At 44.1% G+C, this 24,379-nt stretch overlaps 1 protein-coding gene across 2 annotated transcripts in view; it reads left to right on the forward strand.

The window, feature by feature from the left end:
• chst11 (carbohydrate (chondroitin 4) sulfotransferase 11) overlaps window positions 1-24,053 on the forward strand; it is a 68,925-nt gene extending 44,872 nt beyond the window's left edge. For both annotated transcript variants that reach the window (XM_058078078.2, XM_058078077.2), the window contains exons 2-4: window positions 2,174-2,259; window positions 19,050-19,279; window positions 20,417-24,053. In XM_058078078.2, the coding sequence (XP_057934061.2) occupies window positions 2,174-2,259; window positions 19,050-19,279; window positions 20,417-21,044 (944 nt within the window). In that variant the 3' untranslated portion in view covers window positions 21,045-24,053. The remainder of the gene's footprint in view (window positions 1-2,173; window positions 2,260-19,049; window positions 19,280-20,416) is intronic.
• The last annotated feature ends 326 nt before the right edge of the window (window positions 24,054-24,379 follow it).

Below are 24,379 nucleotides of genomic sequence, written 5' to 3' on the forward strand. Positions count from 1 at the left end.
TCACATTTACCTGCATCAAGTAGACAGTGATACTGCAAACAGAGCCCTTGAAAAGTCTTGCACGGTTGAATGTGTTGTTACTCACCTTCATCTTGATTTATGTTGACATCCATCATCATTAACAGCCGACTTGCAGGTGCTAACAGATAAGTGTCAACCGTAGCCATGTAACCACATGCCACATCACATGCCGCAATCACTCACACGAGCAGATTGTTTTCATACAGCACCCCGCTTTGCTCCCCGTGGCGTTTTAAAGGTCACGGTGTGCGGTCCCGTTACAGCAGTTGCGGTTATCTTACCTCGTTGCATTCTTCCAATTTGAATCACCGCAGCACAAATAGAATGCCATGACATTCACAGGAGACATCATCTCTCCCGCCGGTAGCGAGTGGGTACTGGCTTGAAGACAGAGACAGATTTGAATGTTTGCAGTGAACAGATTTGTAAATTGACAGTTGAACGCACAAGCAGGTGCATGGAATGAACAAATATGGATTCTATCAGCGACGCAGCAGATGTGCATTGGAATTTAAATCATGTCCTACTTTAATTGCTTTTTTTCATGCCAGCCAGCATGTCCAATTTTACAATTAGCATGGAACCCTGAACATGAGATTCACGTTATTCATGACAGGGCGAACATTGTTGGGTGCGATTTTGAGATAGCCGAGCAACATTTACTGTAGAAGGGTTTAATAGAGTGGTAAACATCATCTAGATATATAATTCAACCTTGTAATGAAGTGTGGGTTTCCCTCAAGGCTGCATGTTCTCCCTGAGTGCCTTTTCGCTGACCCGTCCACAAATCCAAGGAAAAAGAATTTCGATTTTTTAGCATAACACCATCAAGTGAGGTTAACCAACAGACATGTGCATGAATGTAAATCTATCCAGAAATGATTCAGGTGTCTTGATGGAAGCGACATATGCTCATCCATGAACATGAGGCATGTTAAAAAAAAGTCTAATTTGGACTCTCATTAGTGGATTAGTTTCTTTTCCTTCTGCGTCATTCGTCAGTGTTTTTCCACCAAGAGTAATAGGATAGGGCTTTTTAGTAGGGATGGAGGGCTTCTGCTGTGTATCACATCCAGCCAAATGAACTGCGTGGCTTTGTACTGCTTGCATTCTGATGCCACTCAGCAGCAAAGGTGAAAGCTTCTGTTGATACCCCTGGGGGGAGATTCGTTTTTTAACTTCTCAAATTTAGTTCTTTAGAAGTCAGTTTTAAAGGTCCTACTATGACATTGAGCCATTTATACACATTTTTTGATGACTGAATCTCTTCAGGGCTGCACCGTGGCAAAAACTGGTGATGCACGATACCACAAATAGCAGTATTGGTATCCATAGTCCCTTTATTTTTACACATAATATATTATTATATATGAAATAACAGGCTGCACGGTGGAAGAGTGGTTAGCACGCGGGCCAGCTAGGAGACCCAACTTCAATTCCACCCTCGGCCATCTCTGTGTGAAGTTTGCATGTTCTCCCTGTGCATGCGTGGGTTTTTTCTGGGTACACATTTCAAAAACATGCTAGGTTAATTGGCGACTCCAAATTGTCCATAGGTATGAATGTGAGTGTGAATGGTTGTTTGTCTATATGTGCCTTGTGATTGGCTGGTGACCAGTCCAGGGAGTACCCCACCTCTCTCCCGAAGACAGCTGGGATAGGCTCCAGCACCCCTGTGACACTCATGAGGATAAGCGGTAGAAAATGAATGAATTAATCTCTTCAGGGTGGGACCGCCATCACACCCAAGAGGTCTGGTCAAGCTTCTCCTCCCGCAAACATTGACAGAAACATAAAAAGTTTCACAGTTCTGCCACGCCCATCTGTCTAGTATGCGTGGTTCAAATTCGGTAGCAATTAGACAAATCGTCTAGGGCGAGTTAGCTTTCGAAGGATCCCTGAACATTACACACCAAAATTACACACGTCCTGTTTGTTTTACAGCAAGGGTTCTTGAGACTTTTTGGTGCCTCTACTTGTAGTAGACACGCCTACTGAATTTCATCAGATTCCGGTGGTTTTATTTAAAATTCATCTCCCGCTCGTACAAAGACAAGGACCATCCATATAATGGCGTTATCAATGATAACCTGTCAACATTGGAAAACCGCTGAGTATTTTTCAAGTGCTGTTTCTCCTCTGTGTTTTGCAGTCATGCGAAGGAACCCCTTTGTGGTGGAAGGCTGCTGTAGGAAAGGGTCCCGCAACGCACTTCAGGAGCTCTACAACCCCTCCCAGGTAGGATGCTTGTTCAAAGGGGTGTCCTGATACCACTTTTTCACTTCAGTCTTCAATTTAGTCCGATATTGATGCAATATCAGCACAGATCATACATACGTATTTGCGTTACTTCCTTGAGGCTATTACTCGGAGTACAGTCATACCTACAGTCAGCAACAGTCGGTGTGAGGACCTGTTTACATTTTGATGCATCAGGTGTGTTGTGTCATTGATATGGGTTCTGCATGCTGAATGGAAGGGCTGTTGCTGGAAAGAAGTTTTAGTAATGGGGTCTGGAGGTATCGACGATTTTAGGTGCAGACCGATATTCGATCAGTGTCAGCTCAGGACACCTTGACTCATTTACTAACACATCTGCTCTCACCTCGTGTATCTCATTGCCTGTCTCTCCTGACCTTCATCGACTCTCATTTGTTCTCACTATGCTCAACCATCTGTCAGAGGTGTGACCCAATAAAGGCACAAAGGAGGTTTAATGTTTTTCTGGGATAAGGAAAAACAATTGCTGTATCAATAGCAGTAAAAAATGTGGTAGTAATCTACCATCAAAAGGGCAATTACTACCTAAAATAACAGTTTGTTGTACAGTGTTGTTGACTGCATCGCCGGAAGCAGGAGAACCTACTACAGGACCTACTGCTTCAGCCTTTCTGCCTTTCCAGTCTGTTTGCATCGTGGCCAAGTAGTTCTGTGACCCAGCAGACCCCACAGATAGAGGTACGGTGAATAAAAAAACAACGAAAAGCCAGGTATGTGGTCTGCAAAAGCAAATAACCACCAAATTTTTAAATGAGCGGCAGGTCAAAAAATATTGACATTAAATCTGTGGCTGTAGGCACCCTCCCGATGTGTTTTTTTTTTATAAATTCCACAAGATGACAGCATCTATGCTTTAAAATGTTGTCATGAAACCTATGCATGTTACACTTGCCATACTGTTGATTACAATAAACTTATCAGCTCCTTACGGCCATTACAACATTGGTTCTGCTGCTGCTGTGTTGTGCAATATACTTGTTAGTAAATGACCATGTGGTCATTTACTAACAAGTATACCCATGTTTTCCTTTCCACTTTCACAAGCACTCCAAATCATTATTAAAGTTAAAAAATTTAAAAAAAAGTTATTAAAAGTTAAAAAATGTTTTACAGTTACACACTGCTAGTAAGACATTTTAGAACACCCTGACCCAAAATGGCTACCACAGCAATCTGCAGCACCATGGAGTACATTCTGCTTCATTCAAGCTCTGCCAGAACTACTTGATTTGCAGTTCAGGCGATAAGTTCTTAAATTAAATGATTTCTTAACATAACGTCTTAGTCTGTCGCCACTTTCTTGTATCCCATTCAAAATGCTTGCATCATTTGCATTTGAATCTACTGCCACCTACAGGGTGGGAGTTTGTCCAGTCGGCAATGCAAGTCCACCAGTAGTTTAGTGGAGTAGCTGATGGGCACACAGCCCAGGGCGATACTATCATAGTGATGGATTGGATAGTTTCGGGTCCTTTTCTGTGGCTGCTTCATTATAAATCATACGTCAGTGTGACACTTTTCCTCTGCAACTAACCCTCCCTTTTCTCTGCCCTCCTACTTCCCGTCCCCAATAATTCCCATGTTCTGTTTTCTCGCCACTGGCCATTTATCATAAAGCACCTTGGGTCTTATTTGTGTGTGGGGTTTTTTTTAAGTCTGAGATTAGACGAGGGGCACAAAGGCACACCTCATTTTCAGCGCTGGATTTTTCCACACCTCACCCATGTGAAGTCTCATTCATATAGTTGTGTGTGCACAGGGGGAAGGTTGGCTGCAGCCAGAGTAAACTTTAGCAGGGTGCTCAAGGTCAAGAGTTTTTCAGTGTGTGTTTGTGTATGTGTGTGTGTGCACGCTCATATGTATGTCTTTTGTGAGAACCACTTTTGACTTGTCAGGTGCCAGAGTGAGGATCCTCTCAACTTTATGTTGCAGAGTGCAATTCAAAGCTGAGACTTAGAGGAGGAATGTTTCCAAAAAAACCCAAAAACAATTTACTTGCAGTGTGCATCACATCCTGACACCTATGCTCTTTTTTGGGATGCACTTTTGCCTTTTTGCTATTTAGGATCAGTTGGACAATACACTATAAGCATCTTCTTAGCAGCAGTAAACACGTATGCCCTCATATCGTGACATTAAGTTGATGTGCTATTGATATATGTTGACACTTTAATCAAGAAGACCAATATTGATGGAATATCAAATCAGAAATTGCATGCAACCAGAAAATTTATGGGCGATGTAATTCAATGTGTTTTGTCTACCAAAACGGGTCGCAAAAACATCTGCTTAATGTTAATTAGAATGATGTGTATAGACAGAAAACAGATGGAAAGAAGAAGAATAGGCTGTGTCTTAGCAATGTTGCAAAGATGAAAAAATGCTCTTTTGGTAACATTCTTAATGGACTTTTGAAAAAATGGAATTGAATTGAACATCACACCCAGATTGGTCAGTTAGTTTTAAAGGCACCTACAGCTGAGTGTCATCGGCATAACAGTGAAAGCTAATCTTATGTTTGCGAAGGATGTTGCTGAGCGGCAGTGTGTAATTATTGAAAAGAAGAGGATCAATCACTGATCCTTGTGGGACTCCGCAAGTGACACCGCAGTACTCAGTGGTCACATTATCACAAACTACACGATGCGTCCGAACCAGTAACACTATGCGTTTGAAGGCATTCCATTAAGATTGATCTTTTAATAATAATATTGAGGAGGTTTCACAATCCACTTTTGCAAGTGCCGATTCAGCCTAAAACCTGACTGAAGAGGTTCAAATAAATTACTTGAGGCCATGTGATCATTAAGCTGTTGCGCGACAATTTTTTTCAAGGAGTTTTCAAAACAAATGGCAGTTAGACATCAGCCTATAATTAGAATTACTCTCAGGTATATATATTGTTGCTTTAGAAAGATTACAGTTAAAGCTAAACACTGTCTGTGCCAACACATTTAACTAATCTTAATTAAAATCCAAACTGCCAAAAGCAAGTGGCCACTAATGTTGTCAGCTTTCATGAAAACTATTGGGAGGAAACTATTTTTCCCCCAAACGAGCCCACTCTCCCCGCAGTGGAAATAGTGGTCTTGCTACCAGTAATCAGACTGGCGTGGAGACACTGTTATTACTGTGTCACAGACACAATTAAATGCTGATTCAGAGATGAGGACGTGGGCCTGAGAAAATTATGTGCAAATGTATGCGAGGTCTCGGTGCGAGTGAGTATCATGGAGGATGACTCAAGGCTAATGTGGGCAGTAATGGAATTGAGGCTGTTTCAAATGCTAATGTCCTGAAAAAAGATCAAGAAATGGAGGGGAAAGTGTCACGGCTGTGCATGTCTATGTTGCGGTGCGACCCCAGGATGCAGAGAGCAGGACCAAATGCCGGTAAATAATATTTATTTTTAGCATAAATTACAGCAGCAGGAAAAAGGCAACACAACTTGCTGACTGACAAATGATAATAATCCCACGAAGGGAGAAGCGCACACCTGAACTAAATAATGGGACAAATTAGGCACAGGTGTGGGTAACCATGGCAACTAAGGAAAAGGAGGCAAAAGAGGAAGTCCAATACAAAAAGTTCAAAATGGAAACCAAAGCCCAAACGGGGAACTCAAACATAAACTGTCACGTGCAAACCCACACAGAGCGTGACAGTACACCCCCCTCAAGGACGGATCCCAGACGTCCGAAACAGTTCAGAGGGAAGGGTGGTGGGGGGACCGGAGGTGGGTCGCCGACGGGACCCTTCAGGGGGCCGGCCGGGGCGGCAGGCCCGGCGGAGCCAACAAGACCCCTCCGCGTGATGGAGGGAATGGCTGGGACGGTAAACGCCTTCCGGGGGGCGCCCTCGACCAAGCGCGAGGTAGGCTTCCTCAGGGGGGCGCCCTGGGTGCAAAACCAGGTCTCCGGCCGAAAGTCTAGAGGCCGTCCGGCCCCGACGCGGAGACGGCAAAGAAGCAGGCGTCCGGTCCCGACGCGAAGAAGCAGGCGTCCGGTCCCGACGCGAAGAAGCAGGCGTCCGGTCCCGACGCGAAGAAGCAGGCGTCCGGTCCCGACGCGAAGAAGCAGGCGTCCGGTCCCGACGCGAAGAAGCAGGCGTCCGGTCCCGACGCGAAGAAGCAGGCGTCCGGTCCCGACGCGAAGAAGCAGGCGTCCGGTCCCGACGCGAAGAAGCAGGCGTCCGGTCCCGACGCGAAGAAGCAGGCGTCCGGTCCCGACGCGAAGAAGCAGGCGTCCGGTCCCGACGCGAAGAAGCAGGCGTCCGGTCCCGACGCGAAGAAGCAGGCGATGAAGCAGGAGTCCGACGCGAAGACGGCGATGAAGCAGGCGTCCGGTCCCGACGCGAAGAAGCAGGCGTCCGGTCCCGACGCGAAGAAGCAGGCGTCCGGTCCCGACGCGAAGAAGCAGGCGTCCGATCCCGACGCGAAGAAGCAGGCGTCCGATCCCGACGCGAAGAAGCAGGCGTCCGATCCCGACGCGAAGAAGCAGGCGTCCGATCCCGACGCGAAGAAGCAGGCGTCCGATCCCGACGCGAAGAAGCAGGCGTCCGATCCCGACGCGAAGAAGCAGGCGTCCGATCCTGACGCGGCGACGGCGAAGCAGCAGGCGTGGTCCCTGCCAGAGCCTGTCCATCTGCTCCCGCAAGCCCTGCTGCTCGTCCTGCAGGTGGAGAGGGCTGTGCCTCCTCACTCCCCCAGCCGGTGGCGCCATCCTCCCCTTCCATCGGCGGGCTGGGCTGTGCTTCCACCGTAGCCCAGCAGGTGGTACTAGCCCCCCCTCTCGAAGGCGGATCCCAGACGCCGTAATCCGAGGGGGCCGAACCCAGGGCAGGGAGGAGGGAGGCTTGGAGGAGGGTCACTGGCTCCTCCAGGTCAGCAGTCCCGGCCACAGCCACTTGTTTGGTCCTGAAGCTGCGCGGCTTGGGCATGGGCGGGATCAGGGACGCCACGCAGCTTGGCATGGGAGCCGGGTCTTGAGAACCCCTCGGGCTGCGCGGCTTGGGCACGGGCGCCAGGTCTTGGGGACACCTGGGACTGCGTGGCTTAGGAACTGGAGGAATCCAAGAGGCCACGCAGCTTGGCACGGGAGCCGGGTCTTGGAAACCCCTGGGGCTGCGTGGCTTGGGAACTGGCAGAATCTGTGAGGCCACGCAGCTTGGCACGGGAGCCGGGTCTTGGAAACCCCTGGGGCTGCGTGGCTTGGGAACTGGAGGAATCTGTGAAGCCACGCAGCTTGGCACGGGAGCCGGGTCTAGCGAACATCTGGGGCTGCGTGGCTTGGGAACTGGAGGAAACTGTGAGGCCACGCAGCTTGGCACGGGAGCCGGGTCTTGGGGACACCTGGGGCTGCGTGGCTTGGGAACTGGAGGAATCCGGGGAGCCTCGCCACTTGCCACGGGAGCCGTCAGGGCTGTGACTCGGCAACAGCGAGAGGGTAGTGCTGTGCAGTGGCGTGACATGGCGAGGCGGAAGAGGGCGGCCACACCTCTTGGCGACGTGCCGTGCGTCGGCGCCGCCGCCGCGTCGGAGGGTGTGCAGCGGGTACCGGGAACACCGACGCCATGGGCACTAGGGTGCCGTCCGGCCCCCACACCATGGTATCCAGTTCCTCCGGCGTGTACCTGGCACATTCCTGCTCCATCGCCTCGAAGAACTGTCGGGTCCACTCGTCGAGCTCCGCGAGATCGTCATCGGGTTCGTCGAGGCCGACCGGGCGTGAGGGCTGGTCCACCTTAGCTCGGCGCGGAGCGGAGAACGAGCGTGGCGTCGCTCTTTGGCGCCGCGGCTTGCGTCGGCGTCGCGGAGGGTGTGGAGTGTCCTCGGCGGGTCCGGGATACAGCCACGCCGTTGAGACATACGTGTCGTCCGGACCGCACACCAAGTCCTCCATCTCCCATGGCGGTATCGCCATCTCCTCGTCCTCCATGGCCTTGAGGAGCTGCCAGGTCCAGTAATCGCTCTCCGCGGGGTCGTCGTCAAATGGTGGGATTATTCTGTCACGGCTGTGCATGTCTATGTTGCGGTGCGACCCCAGGATGCAGAGAGCAGGACCAAATGCCGGTAAATAATATTTATTTTTAGCATAAATTACAGCAGCAGGAAAAAGGCAACACAACTTGCTGACTGACAAATGATAATAATCCCACGAAGGGAGAAGCGCACACCTGAACTAAATAATGGGACAAATTAGGCACAGGTGTGGGTAACCATGGCAACTAAGGAAAAGGAGGCAAAAGAGGAAGTCCAATACAAAAAGTTCAAAATGGAAACCAAAGCCCAAACGGGGAACTCAAACATAAACTGTCACGTGCAAACCCACACAGAGCGTGACAGAAAGTCTCCAAAGCTTTGCTTTCTTGGTTTTACATTGCGTAACATAACAGTTCCAATAGTCTAGTGGAAGTAACAATGGATGTTCACAATGAACATAGAGTATTATAATTTACAATCATTGACAATTAGTGTTATAGTATATCCATATTTCTTCTATGTGAGTCATGATGATGTTTGGAATACAGCTCTCGTCTCCCGTTCATCACAGTGAACTGGTTCCAGACCCGACAGCCATAAGTGAATTTCCGCTAAGTAAGATACAATATTAAGAGCCTAGAAAACCAGATGAGTTTCTAAATAGTTTTTTAAATCATTTTTGAGCCCTGTAGACATGAAATAGCATCCCTATAGCCACCTTTACAGTCCTATTATTCTTTGTTTACGCCACATTGCTCAATTGTAATGGCTACAGGATCACTGCAGCATATTTTTTGGTGTAGGCAAGCTGACTTCGGGCGAGAGGCGGGGTACACCCTGGACTGGTCGCCAGCCAATCGCAGGCCAATGAACCTAACATGCATGTTTTTGGAATGTGGGAGAAAAACCGGACAAAAATCACGCACACACTGGGAGAACATGCAAACTCCACACAGCGATGCCCGAGCAGAGATTCAAACCCATGGCTTTGCGATCTTCTGACTGTGTGCCCAACATGCTAACCACTCGTCCACTGTGCGGCATGGTGAACATCTTGTCATTTTATTAATACAGTCATACGTTTTTAAATAGGGGTTTAATAGGGGTTTGGAGAGCTCTAGACATGAAATAGTCACACCTATACACCTTTACACTCCTATTACCCAACATAGTAGGCATAACAAGAGTAAATATCACATTTAAGACACAAATAAGACTTACTGTATGTGTCTTAATGTAAATGTGTACCATAGAGGAGCAGAATGACAGACATACAGGACAAGTTGGTGGTTCAGAGTCGAGTATCGGCTTTGCATGGGTAGCCTGTGTCGGGATTCAAACCTGCAATGAAGGCTGTTATTCCGCTGACTATGTCTGGTGATTGTGTGTCTCATCAAACATTACAGTAATACCTTGTATGTGTATTGTACTTCATTTATTGTGTCCTTTCAGGCTATGATGAGGCATCAAACTTGTAAAAAGTGCTTGAGTTGCTAATGAATGCTAAGAAAAGAGTCCTTTTTTGATTCACCCGAGCTCTCTTTTGATGATTGCTTCCTGCAAGGTAACCGAGCCAGGAAGATAGAAAAAGCCTAAAAAGCATCCCAAAGAAGAAGCAACGCACTTTGATTCTTCAGAGGGGGGAAAGTCAAAACGAGCTTGTCATTATCTTGTCCTGCAGCGCCGTACTTACATCCTCAATGTTCTCTTGGAGGAGACACTCCACTGTACAGTCTACACTGTGTATATGCCACTGACTGGTCTCCATGCGTCCACCCACATCCAAGTGAACTCTGGTACACAGATGTTCACACTCAGTTTCTCCTTTATAAATGTTAATCATAGAGTAGTGTCAATATGCACAAACCATGTGTGATTGTGTAAGTAACACCATTTGTTAATGCTATGTTATGTAACCCTTTCTCCTCTGTCCCTGTATAATGCAAAATAGACATTTAGTAGTCATATATTTTCCTATAGCCACCAAATGGACAAAATCAATCATCTACGTCACTTCAGAGAGGACAGCTTCGTACAAACAAAAGGCTTCGCTACACATCTTAAATAAAGCCTGAGGTCTGTGACATACACCTGAGCTGGTGTATGTCACAGACCTCAGGCTTTATTTAAGATAGCGAAGCCTTTTGTTTGTACGAAGTAAGTTTTACCATGTGAGTGTAATGTTAGCACGGTAGCTCATATAGCTATGGCTAGTGTCACTAACATTTGTCTCCTCCTGTCCCACTCTGTAATGTTACATGTTGTATGTTGTATGTTGTATGTGATCTACAGTATGCCATCTATCATGTTAAAGTTGCAGTGTTTATTGGAAAAATTGGAAAAAGTCCACAATGGTGCGTCTTGGAGCCACAAAAAAAATAAAATTTTAGATGTAAATGTATGACTTCAAAGCTGTATTACCCCGAAAACGTCTGCATGGCTATTATTTGATTATGTATTATCACGTTTTTGAAGTAGTTTTTTGAGCGATCAAATTATGGGATATATATTTTGTCACTTTTACCATCAAAAGATCTGTTCTTAAAGGGGACCTATTGTCACGGTACGGCATGCGGGTGTTGCGATGCGACCCCAGGATGCAGAGATGAGACGACTGGTGCAGGTAAAAGCTTAGCTTTTATTTCTTTTAAGTACGGAGAAATTGGAAACAGGTGCGCGTAGAAGAAAGTGTAAAAGTAACGAAACACAGGACAGACGAACACAGGAAGAACTACAAAATAAGAGCATGAAAACCGGAACTAAGGCAAACAATGTGAAAAACAAAACTGTCACACCGGAGGCGATGCGGATTGTGACACCTATTATGCTTTTTCTGAGTTTCTCTCCTTCTGAGCACCTCGACAAATTGTGTCCGACAATGAGCACTATCCCTCGGACAGGCGTGGTTGCCACTTGTTTGGCTTCACTTGTGCTCTACCACACCAGCAGTGCTATGTTGCTACTCTAAGTTCATCCACGGTAAGTCAGGGGTCTCCAGCCAGTAGATCATGAGCTACCAGTAGCTCCTAAACACTTTTCAATTAGCTCTCCAAAGACTATATTCGTTTATTATCAACTCCTATACCGATTATATAAGAAAATGGTGTTCGTTCGTAGTTAGGAAGCACTTTGGGCATGTGACCAATCACAGCAAAGCGGATGTGCCCGGAGGCGGGCTGTGGGTGGAATAACAAGTTTTCTAGTTTTCTGTGCAGGTTATTGCCTGTATCGGCTCTATAGGAGTCCACAACTCAATACAAAGGGTCACCTTTAAAGTCATATGTGCATGCTTGTTCTGTGGAAGGGCTGTTGTAAATCATCTTAGAGGTACTCCCATGCGGGGGAGTACATTTTTAAGTCTTTGAATTCTATTATGAATATTATGGTTAAGTTCTACTGGTTGCCTTTGAAGCTTTGACTTACTTAGTATCCATAATTTTACAGCATGGCGACACTCACTAAACTCACTTTTTGTAGTCACAAATGGCATTCTGCATGAACCCATGATGCTGTATTCATTGCATCCATGTAGTAATTATACATTTAATATCTAATGCAGGTCATGTTAAACATAAACGGCTTACAAATTGTGTTTTTGTTATAATCAAACAAATAGTTTGAGTATTGGTTTGACATTGTGTAACATTTTTTCTATGGCATGCCCTCGTGGATCAGCTTAGTGAATTTTGGCCTTTGGCTCCTTGTGAGAGAACAGCGAGTTGGGCAAAAAGTACAAAAACTGAAAAGTTTACAGAAGGTCAAAATCTGTAAAGTTTTTCTCATGCATCATCCTGATTGTATCCCTAACTTTTCATGTGTACAGTACGGTGAAGGGTATTTTGGGTGAGAGGCGGCGTACACCCTGGAGTCTGACTGGGTGCCAGCCAATCACAGAGCGCATACAAAACGAGCAACCATTCATAAAAAAAGAAAAATGTAGAGTCTGGAGTTAACCTGATGTAAATATATGGGAGGAAGCCAGATCACCCGGAGAAAACTCAAGCACGCATCCAGGAGGACATGCAAACTCCACACAGAGATACCCAAAGAGAGAGCCTCCAGATCTCCTGACAGTGTGGCCAACATGCTTAACCACCAGGCCACGTGGTCTGTATTGATAATGAACTAATGATCCAAATTATTGCTGTTATTTGATTATCCAATGATGGTGTTCAGTAGAATAATAGCGATAATGTTCACCATGTCAATCAGGTACTCAAGCGTTTTTACGTTCTCTCTTTGTCGCTAATGAAGTATGTGGGTATGTTGTTGATTGTTTGCTGAGCAGTAACATGTCACGGAGAAGACAACTCCTTTGAATTAAAAAAAAAAAAGAAGTCAATTTTTCATCCAAACTGAAGTCCATTTGGAGTCTGACAGTGACAGAGCATGTATTAGTGATTCCGTAGCGTGCTCATTAACCAAAATGCATTCCGACCCTGACTCTTCTCCAAGCATGATGCTCAGGAGACGTCTGTGTTTGTGCTGAGCTGCATGAATATGAAACAGGACATCAGCGGGGTGGGGGACAACGGTTCCTTTAGGTGAAAGAAGGATATTCTTTGGGGTTATGGATGCCACAGTGAGTGAAGGTGGTCATCCCCTTGTGCTGGTCTCCCTCTGCTGGTGCAGGACAATATGGGAAGGAGAAATATGGCATTCAGCATTGTTCGTCTTTATGGAAGTATCTTGTTTTGCTGACCTTTTCATGAGCTCAGGTGGTCATGACGCTGCTAAAAACTGTATGTGTGGTGCACTTATGCTACCTGACATCTTTATTCTCACCTTTCCTTATGAATGCCAGTCTGTGAGCAGAGCAGGGCACAGAGACAGAAGATCATATTGATCTTTTTTTTGTATAACAAGTAGTCCTTTCCTGGTTGGCGCTGGTGGGCAGTGGTTAGGGCAAGTACAACGTCTGAGCTCACATTTCCGGATCTTCTAGATCTCAGGCCTACGCCACATCTACATCCCCTCCGAAAGCTATGCATTGTGTTTTTCCTCTGTCAGTTCTCTCCCAAGGGAAAGTTTATTATACCTTATTCACTTTGACAGCATTGATAAATGACACCAATTCCCGACTTCTAAACACTCCTGCGACTTCTAAGAGCTCCACTGTCTGCAAGGAAGAATATTTTTTTGGTGAATGTATCTAGTGCTTGATTCTTTCCCGCAGTGTTTGGAATTAAATCGCATCACTGCACACAAAAACATTCAAAGGCTACTCAAATAAAAATACAATTATAGCATACGGACACACGGATATGAAATGGACAGTATGTAACTACAGAATGTATGTACAAGAGGTCACAAAAGACCCCACAATAACATCCAAACAACTGCAGGCCTCAGTTAAGGCTAATGTTCATGAATCCACCATGATGATCCCTAAGACCTTTGAACTTTTGGAAGGTGTGTGTCCCATTACATCTACATTTCAGAAAAAAAACACCATACCAATAGTAAAATATGGTGGTAATGTGATGGTCTGGGGCTGTTTTTGTGCCTCAGGACCTGGATGACTTGCTGTGATAAATGGAATTATGATTTGTGCAGTCTATCAAAAACAACAGTCGTCAGTTCATGACCCCAAGCTGAAATCAACTTGGGACAATCCTGTGGCGTGACCTGAAAAAGGTGGTTCATGCTTCAATGTGGCTGAAACACAACAACAGATGTTCTGCGCACATTTTGTTCTTTTTTTTTCCCTTTGTGCCTGCAGAAACTATTTGGTGCATTTAAGTCATAAAGCTCTTAAGAAACTTGACAGAGTAGAGGAAAGTCTCGGGGGAAAACAATTAAACGTTTTGCTGAATCCGTCACTTCTGCAAGTTGGGAGCGCATTGGCAGTTCAAGGGGAATGAATAGTGCCTCTGATTGGTGGCACTCCAAAATAAAAACTTGTCGGTTAATTTAGGGAGACATTTTAGTTAGGAGAGAATGCACTGTGCTGCTTCTTTTAGAGAACTGGCACTGGAGAACTGGAAGAGTATTTATTGTATTGTATTAAGGTATTGTGACTAATATGGCATTAACATTAGTATGATACTGTACTGTAGGCAAAAGTATAATAATTATTGTACTTGATTATTAAATGATATGGGATTTTCAAGTCATAAATATTGTGTTTCTTAAATATCATTTTTTTTATTAAAAAGGAATACCATTTAAAATGTTTTAATAAAGCTGTCACACAAACATGGTTCCTTGGTGAGAACAAGATCTTCTCATGTGAGCCTCTTCCATCTCTCGCTTCGTCTGCACTTCACGATGCTTCCGTGCAGACTTCAGACTCATAACAACAATAATTCTATAATAATTCTAAAGGAAATAATAAACATGGACATATGGAGCAGGCGTCTCTGGGGTGTCTTTTATCTGTTTCTGACCTATTTTAAGGAGAAACGCTCAAGCTTTATCTTGGATGAGTTTCAGGATATGCAATATTACAGATCTGTGTGTAATGCAGGGGTGTCCAAATTTTTTCCACTGATGGAAGAAAAGTGTCATTCATTTTCTACCGCTTTTTCCTCACGAGGGTCGCGGGGGTGCTGGAGCCTATCCCAGTTGTCTTCGGGCGAGAGGCGGGGTACACCCTGGACTGGTCGCCAGCCAATCACAGGGCACATATAGACAAACAACCATTCACACTCACATTCATACCTATGGACAATTTGGAGTCACCAATTAACCGAGCATGTTTTTGGAATGTGGGAGGAAACCGGAGTACCCGGAGAAAACCCACGCGTGCACGGGGAGAACATGCAAACTCCACACAGAGATGGCCGAGGGTGGGAATTGAACCCTGCTCTCCTAGCTGTGAGGTCTGCACGCTAACCACTCGTCCACCGTGCCGCCTGAAAAGTGTCGATATTTTATATTTTTTTAAACCAACCAAGTTTAGATATGTGTTATAGGTGACAAAGCATATTATTTTGTGGTTTAATACGGCCTATTAGTTTAGAAATATGCATATTATGAAAATTATTAAATTATTAAAATTGCTATAAATGCTATTATGCTAAAATTAGCATGCTAAGCAATGTTAACATGCTAGCATTAGCATGCTAACACATAATAGCGTCTACCAATGAAAATGACAAAAAATGATATCATGCTAATGATAGTATGTTAGCATTGCTAGCATGCTAACATTACTATACTAACACCTAGCATGATAGCGTTAAGTGTGTAACTATGAATAGTGTGTATACTATGGATAGTGTGTAACTATGAAAATTGCTTGGAATGCTAGTATGCTAAAATTAGCATTCTGGCAATACTAACATGCTAATGTTAGCATGCTAACACCATAATAGTGTCTACCTATGAAAATTACCTGATGTTCCTAAAAACCACAAGACGGCAGCGTAAGCTACTGTTACACAAAATGTTGCATGCTGTAAATAGCACACTACCCAGCATTAACGGTAGCAGAATAACATAATTTTCATAATAAAGAACAAATTTGGAATAGTAGCTTTGCTTGCAGGCCCATAATAACAACACAGACCATTAGTGTTGTGGCAGTAATCCACGACAGGTTCAGAGCTCTGAACTACTGACGTCATTTCCTGTCCTCCACACATCTGGAACTAATTAACTGTAATAAACGAGGGATTACTTTTTTATTTGCAACTATTATTTTACCTAATAACATGACTTTATTTCTATATATTAATATTAATATTTTCACTTTATTCCTGGTTTATATATTTAAACCAAATTTTCCCCCCAAATTTGCAACAAAATTCCCTCCTCATAATTAAAAAAATTATGAATTATATGAAATTGAAATATGAAAAATATCTTCTTCTTTTTTTCAGTTTTCTTGTCTATGTTTTTACAAACTGCTGAGGGCCAATTAAAATATAGCCCCCCCCTACTTTGCTTTGAACACTGCTGGTGCAGGGATTTGAACCAGCTTCCATTTGCTCACACAGCCTTGAAATATGTATGCCTTGAAGTATTTCATCACATCAAGCTGCAGGTTAGAGTTCTCTAGGGACCTATAAGAAGAGATGAAATGAAATCCATGGTACCTGCTACTGCTAACTATGCTCACAGATGTATGCTTTATGACCTTATTATTTCATTAGTAAGGTAGGTTGCAGTGCAAACTGGCTCCTAACTGCTTTCTACTCGTTCATGGGAACAGCTTGACACAACCAGAGGTCAGTAACCTCCATCAGTGCTTCCTCCGTCACCATGCATCGACCCATCATGACACATCACAGAATCCGACTCAAAAGAACCAGATAACGTATGCACAAATCTTACACCGTGGGAGATTCCCACCACGTCTCTTTTCCCCGTGTTAATTACATCCCTTGCACCCTCTTCAAGGACCCCACGCTCGCTGCTACTTTTGTGTGAATTATAGCTCTGAATTTTTTGTCTTTTTTGTCTTCCGCTGCACAGCAGCGTGCTTTGATATGTCTCGCAAACGAGAGATTAAAATGAGATGTTGGAGATCCGTCAGACCCTGACAGCCCACACACCTCTCAAAAAGCTTTAAAGAGATTTTTCTGCTGTGACATGACGGGAAAAGGTAAAAAAAAAACAAAACGGGTTTTAATCAGATTTAGTGGGATTCAGACAAGATGTCAGGGCAAAAAAAAAGGACGGAAGGGGGAGATTCATATTTCAAAATCTTCATTTGGCTTCTAATTGCACGTAAAACACAAATTATTCAGTATTCATCATAAAACTTTCCATCACAAATTAGATTATAGCTCACAGATGCAGCAACATAAATCAAATTCAGTTTTTTCATTCTGATGTACTATAGTATTACACTTTTTTCCTCATTTTCACTTGTTGCTAGGCAGAATTTGTGAAGCCCATTATTTATAACCAACAAAACAAGGATTTTAATGACCTGTACCACTTGTCATTATAGTCAAGACATACAGCTCTGTTCGAGAATAAAATAGCATATGTATAAATCTATGCAAATATTAAAATTCCTTTATCACCCGTTCTCCTTATGATGCTAGTCAAAGTCACAAGCTATGGTTGGTTTCGCTTATGTCCACAACCACTTATGTCAGCATCAACCTATGCGGGTTAACTATTACCTCTTTCATTACCTAAGACGCATTTATACCTTTTCATAAACCCAATAGCCTGATCCCAGCAATGTATTACTACTTTTTTTTCAAAGGGGTGATGATGCAACGCTGCACTGATGCATTATGTCAAAGCACTTTTAAACCATAAAAACGGCCACAAGGTGGCAGAAGCCCATTTGATAAGAGCTCCACAGGGATCATGCAGATGGAAAATATGTGTGACATATGTGCACACACGCATGCACACACATAGTTCAAATGTAAATACATCATGGTGTAATACCCTTTTAGTGTTGTGTTGTTTAGATAGTTGAGCTGTCACAAAAGGAAAACATATTTCTGTGTTTTTTCACAGATAGTTCTGCTGCTGATTACTAAAGAATGGAAAATGGTAGAAACAAACATTTTTTGGTCGGTTTCATATTTATATAGCCTTACAACACCATATCCTGTGTGCCTTGAAAGATCAGTCAAAATCATCTAAAACGGCTGGAATGGAATGGAAAACAGCAGCATCTAATAGAGTTGTCACTGATTTCCTTATCCTATAAGACTATAAGGCTAAAATTCTTCATCTACTTATGTTGGATTAATATTGTATTAATGAGCTTCCTGTAAATGATGGCCATAAAAGGTCAGAAGTTGTGCGACTGTGGAATCGACCATACAGATCCTCACTTATATGCTGTCATTGGAATTTACCTCCTCCCCCCCAAAAAAAGATGGAAAAGGGTGGTTTGCAGCACTGCATATGAATACCTTGCTCACAGACGTGCTGGAAGAGTGTCATACAAGCACGCCGTTCATGGAGAGCACGTGATGGCGGTTGGTGGTCCCTGACTTGAACTTATTTCTTCACAGTAAGCAGCACTGAAAGACCTCACTTGCTGGCAATGGGAAATATGCAGGCGGCATTCCAATCCATTGAAATTCCTCAGTGGGCACTGCCCTGCAAGGGGAATGGGGACGTCTTTTCCATTTCAGACTCATACATTTCTACATATGAATCTAAACCACTACTTTCAAACTGAAGGTGTGATGACACGCCCCAAGACTACCAGGATTCAGCAGAGCTTCATTCATTCATTCATTTTCTATTGCTTATCCTCACGAGGGTTGCGGGGGTGCTGTAGCCTATCCCAGCTGTCTTTGGGCGAGAGGCGGGGTACACCCTGGACTGGTTGCCAGCCAATCACAGGGCACATATAGACAACCATTCACACTCACATTCATACCTATGGACAATTTGGAGTCACCAATTAAGCTAGCATCTTTTTGGAATGTGGGAGGAAACCCGGAGAAAACCCACACATACACGGGGAGAACATGCAAACTCCACACAGAGATGGCCGAGGGTGAAATTGAACTTGGGTCTAGCTGTGAGGCCTGCGCGTGTTTCGTTGTAAATATATAAAAATGTTTTGCGCTTAAAGACAAAATATACAGCTGTTACTTGACACCCCTGCTTAATAATTCATATCAATAGTGTATAATTCATGTTGTATGAAGAAAGTTTGCCCCAATAGCATCTTTCCTTGAGTTGTTGTGTTTTATGATCTATAAAATACCTTATAACATTTAACTTGTGACCCATGGCTTATTTAGGGCCCCACCCCTTGGTATCTGTATTTGTTGTTAACAGAGACACTATCATATCGATCCTAAAGATAACATCCCGGTGTTTTTCTCTTCAGCCTGAGCTGTCCGGAGCAGCCATCCTTCACCAGACCAGAAGGGATCAAGTAGCGGATGCGTGCCGGGTCCATAGCGCCTCTAGCCGTAAGCGGAGGGTCCTCACGCCAGGAGACCTCAAACATCTGGTGGTGGACGAGGACCATGAACTCATCTACTGCTATGTCCCCAAAGTGGCCTGTACCAACTGGAAACGTGTCATGATGGTTCTCACAGGCCGGGGGAAATACAGGTGTGTCCCAGATCTACACCGTTTACAGCACACACATTTAGGCTGAGAACTGGAGAGTCTGTGACAGTCTTTGGGCTCTGCAAAGGTAGAATCATGTGGTTGTTGTTTGTTGGTGATGACCGTCCTGTATAACAATACATCCATCATCTGCCATCTGGTCCGGGTCACGGGGGCAGCAGTCGCAGTAGGGAAGCCCAGACTTCCCAGTCCCCAGCCACCTCTTCCAGTTCAACCAGGAGGATACGAAGGAATTCCCAGTGTGTCCTAGGTCTGCCCTTGGGCCTCCTTCCAGCTGGGCATGCCCGAGCCTCCTCAATTGTCCCCACATACTAGTGGTGGACAAAACCGTTCGTTTCAGTGAACCGGATCATTCCAGTTCATTCAGTAAAAAGATTCGGTCATTTTGGTAATTTTGGTCAATTGGTCCTGTGATCTCCCCCTGTGCATAAACCCGGTCAGCCGTGTCGAGTCACTCCGCTCACTCCGTTCACTCCGTTCACTCACGTTCACGTTTGTTCTGACTCAACAGCGCAAGAACACGTGATGATAGTGGTGTGTCGGTCAAAAGAACGACTTATTTTTTGTGAACGGAATGAACGAGGTGCTCGACAGTGTCAGTCAATCTCTCGGTCTCGCTCTTTCAGTCAGCTAACCCCACCCACCCAGAGAGCAAGGCGTGATAGGATAAGACAGGCAAGCACGCAGATAGTCCCGCCCTGCAAAAGGAACGGTGAACTGACTCTACAGCCAATCAAAAATAAGCATTTGCAACTGAACTGACTGAACTGGTATTTTAGGGGCGTTGACCTCGATCATTCTGTTCACAAAAAAGAACTAGTTGTTTTGACTAGTTCGTTCATGACCAACAGACCACTACCACTTACTAAGGTGACACAGGTAGAGGACAGCTTGTAACCAAAGACAGACGATTGGTATTTGATACCACTCGTTAGTTGGGACCATTGTATTCCACTATTATAGATGACAATATCAAAAATCACAATCAGTCCAGCAAGTGGCATTTGAGGCTTGACCTACTCAGCTCATGGAGAAAGTACTTTCAAAATAGTCTTTTCCTGGTTATTAATGTGTTAACTTGACTAATCTTTACCATATTTGGCTTCATGTCTTCCACAGCGACCCAATGGAAATCCCCTCCAACGAAGCCCATATCCCGTCCAACCTGAAGACGCTGAACCAGTACAGCATCGCCGAGATCAACCACCGCCTCAAGAACTACCTGAAGTTCCTCTTCGTCCGGGAGCCCTTCGAGAGGCTGGTGTCCGCATACCGCAACAAGTTCACCCTCAAGTACAACTCGTCCTTTCACAAGCGCTTCGGCACCCGCATCGTGCGGCGCTACCGTAAGAACGCCACGCAGGATGCCTTGCTCAGTGGCGCCGACGTCAAATTCAAGGAGTTCGCCGAATACCTCGTCGATCCGGCCACTCAGCGCGACGGCCCACTCAACGAACACTGGCAGACGGTCTCCCAGCTCTGCCACCCGTGTCACATCCACTACGACCTGGTGGGCAAGTACGAAACGCTGGAGGAGGACGCCAACTACATCCTGAGGCTTGCGGGCGTCGGCGACTCCTTGCACTTCCCCAGCTATGCCAAGTCCACCCGCACCACCGACGCCATGACGGCGCAGTTTTTCAGCAACATCAGCACTCGGCAGCAGGTCCAACTCTACCAGCTTTACAAGCTGGACTTCCTCATGTTCAACTACTCCACCCCAAGCTACCTCCGACTGGACTCATAAGGGGGTCCAAAGTTGAAACGGCGGTCACGGGGTTTGACTTTGACATCCAAACAGATGCTGGAAGATTGTAGAATGTCACATCAGCTCATTTGTAGTTAACGCAAAGAGGAATGTTGAAGCAGGTCTTCAAGGTGTCTTCTCCCTAATCCCAACACGTTTTCAAACAAATTAGGATTCTTCACATTGGTGACAATGGCTAAGCTCAGTAGAGAAACACGTTAGAAGTCACATCACATGCCCACGCCTTGTCCTGCTGCCTCTCAGGATGTGATGTCATAACTGACAACACTTCCATCCTCTAGGAAATTCTGTCGGCCGCCTGCTGTACAAAGTGCCAAGTGACACTTTAAGGGATGCCTGTGAACGCATCACGCCATCCAGCGGCTTGCCGGCTGTGTGGGTGTGCAGGTTTTTAAGTCACTGGATCTCTTGAACCCCGCCCACAGACCACAGGAACAAGAACCTTCTTCATGCTTTTTTTTTGTATTTTATTGTCTTCTGAAGCCTTGCTGCAAGACAGCAAGAATTATTTAAACTGCTTTGTCGACTCAAGTATTTAATTTAGTTTTCCTGGGTGGAAATATTGTAAAGTTGGTACAATTTGTCCTAATCCATTGGGGTCAACGTCTCCGACCACGCTGTGCTCATATCAGTTTTATTTCAATGCTGTGTCTCACATGGAACACTGCCGTCAGTACACTTCAGTTAAGTGTACTTAGGTTTTGAGGATGGTAAGTGTCCACTGCGTACTCACCATTTTGAGCGAGTGCAACATCCGTGTAGTGCCCTAAGTACACTGAGTGCACTAAGGGAACTAAGTGTACGAAGCACACTAAGTGCACCAGTTGAGAGGCAGCACCATGCAGTAAGTATATCACATTTATAAATGGATAAACATGAGCGATGCTGGGCAAGGTCAAAGTTAATAAGAACTCTCCAACACACTGTGAAGAAGTGCATTACAGGCTCTTATATAAGCAGTACACCACAGGATTTTATTAAAAAAAAAACATCTTTGCAAATTCAAAACCACTCCAGCTTCAGCAAGTTATTATTTTTTTGCACTTGACTACAGCAGACATTGTTTTGAACATGCAATCGTCTTTTTGGGATGAATTGACTTATCAGACCACCACAGTGTGAACTAGCAAGGTTTATACACATGTGACCTACACTGTACATTATCACAAGCGTCTTGTATTGTCTGGATCAAAATACGACATGGTGACAATGATACATCTTTCTGTTGTACCAGGCAGTATTAGGGCCACACTAATAGAAAATAAGTCATCACTTTGGTAATGTGTCATTTATATGGACTTTTATCAAAATATTTACACATAATATTAAGACTTTATTCCTGAAATTTTACCTTTGTGGCCTGACAAAAAAGTATAAATATTAGAATATATAATAGTAGGGGTGCTCCGATCAGGGTTTTATGCTGCCAATTCTGATCATCCAGGACCGATGCACATGGAATACTCCAGTCTACAAGCAAAATTCTTCTGGAACATAATTTTTTTTTCTTGGTAAAAGAAAAATTGAAAATGAAGATTGGCTATACTTTTCAAGATACAATATTGGGTCAGAATAGGAAATGTATCCAAAATAAGGCAAAAGCGGTAGTTTATTAGAAGGTACAGCGTGTCTACAAGCAACCAGTTCTATCTGAAGGCCTGTCTGCACATTCCAATACATTAATTTTAATGTCTACAGTTTTGACATCAACTGCTTAGTTTTTAGTTGTAGAAATCTTTGTCTCGAAAATGGACAAAATGCATCAATGTTTCCAGAGTTATAAGCAGCTGGTGGCTAACCTTCTGAAGTCCTACAAAGCCCTTGGGTGCAATATGTCACTGGTCTGACTGATTGTCTTTCGTGATCTGCGTTGACCGGCGTTTTATCAGCATATACCGGTCACGTGATTTTATTTTTTTCAATGGGAGCAACCCTAAGTCCGATATATTCACCTTGTTTTTTTCTTTTCACTTTAACTCCACATCCACATAATATTTTATTGTAAGACTTGATCGTAAAAATTATATATTTTTCTTTTTATTGTGGCTGTCAAGAGACAGTGGGTGTTTACAATTGTGTGAAATCTGACTTTCACTTTTGAATAAAATTTGTTTCATGTAATATCACATAATTTTTTTCAGTGTGGCCCTAATGCTTTCTCACACTATAGACATACTTATACAGAAATCCCTCCATAAAACAGTGTAACTGAGGGGGAAGCATATCTACCTGTACATGTCATGAGTGACCTTAGTAAGCAAAAAAAAAAAAAGACAATGAATGCAGATTGAAGAATAGAAATTACATTTGACTTCAAAATCAAATCCAACTTTTTGAAGAAAGTGTAAATGTCAGCACTGCTTAGTGAATGGGGTCTACTTCAAATGTTTTTCATGAATATATGAAAAGGATGCCAACTGTGGTGGTACAGATGGAATGGAGACTAAATGTATCCGCATTTTGTAAATATCAAAACTCCGCCTTCTGTGGCACCCCTGCAGAAAAATAGATTGGATTCTGAGCATGGCTTTCACAACAACAACAACAAAAAATCTAACTAAATCCCTATCCTTGAATAGAAATAATTATTTTGCTCCAACGATGTCTATTATTAGACTGAATGACATATTTGCTCAAGTCTTCAAAACACATCAGAAGGGTTTTTTTGTTGTAAAATGGGATTTTATACAGTATTTATGCCTTCATTTTGCCATGGATGCACAGATTTGGTGTCATAGTGGAACAAAGCAAAAAGGGTGAGGAAGAAGAGGAAGGAAGAGGAGGGCCAAACCAAGCTGATACATTGTCAAACCCGATTGTATTGGCAGGATCTTTCAATGATCCAATCAGCAGATCATCACTTTCTGCTTGGAGACAGGACAGATGAAATGGATTGTGGTTGGATTGTTGTGAAACATATTGTTTCGATATTGTGGTTTGTAGTGCTGTTTGGAATAAAAATGACAACCGAGTTAGTCTCATTGGTTTGATTGCTTCGTTGGCTATTCGTTGGCTAAACACATACAACATACATATGTCAGTCCATCAAACTACAGTCATGTATATACATACACATATGTGTGGAAAAATATCGATATAAAATATCGACAATTTGGAGTCTCCAATTAACCAAGCATGTTTTTGGAATGTGGGAGGAAACCGGAGTACCCGGAGAAAACCCACGCATGAACAGGGAGAACATGCAAACTCCACACAAAGATGGCTGAGGGTGTAGAGGCACATACAACTACTAGTAAAATAGCATGGACTTCGGGCACAAGCAGCAGTTTTTATATTTAATGCACCCGCAACGT

The sequence above is a fragment of the Doryrhamphus excisus genome, linkage group LG2, assembly GCF_037039965.1.
Source record: "Doryrhamphus excisus strain RoL-2023G ecotype Guam linkage group LG2, RoL_Dexc_Guam_v1.1, whole genome shotgun sequence".
NCBI classification, from domain to species: Eukaryota; Metazoa; Chordata; class Actinopteri; order Syngnathiformes; family Syngnathidae; genus Doryrhamphus; species Doryrhamphus excisus.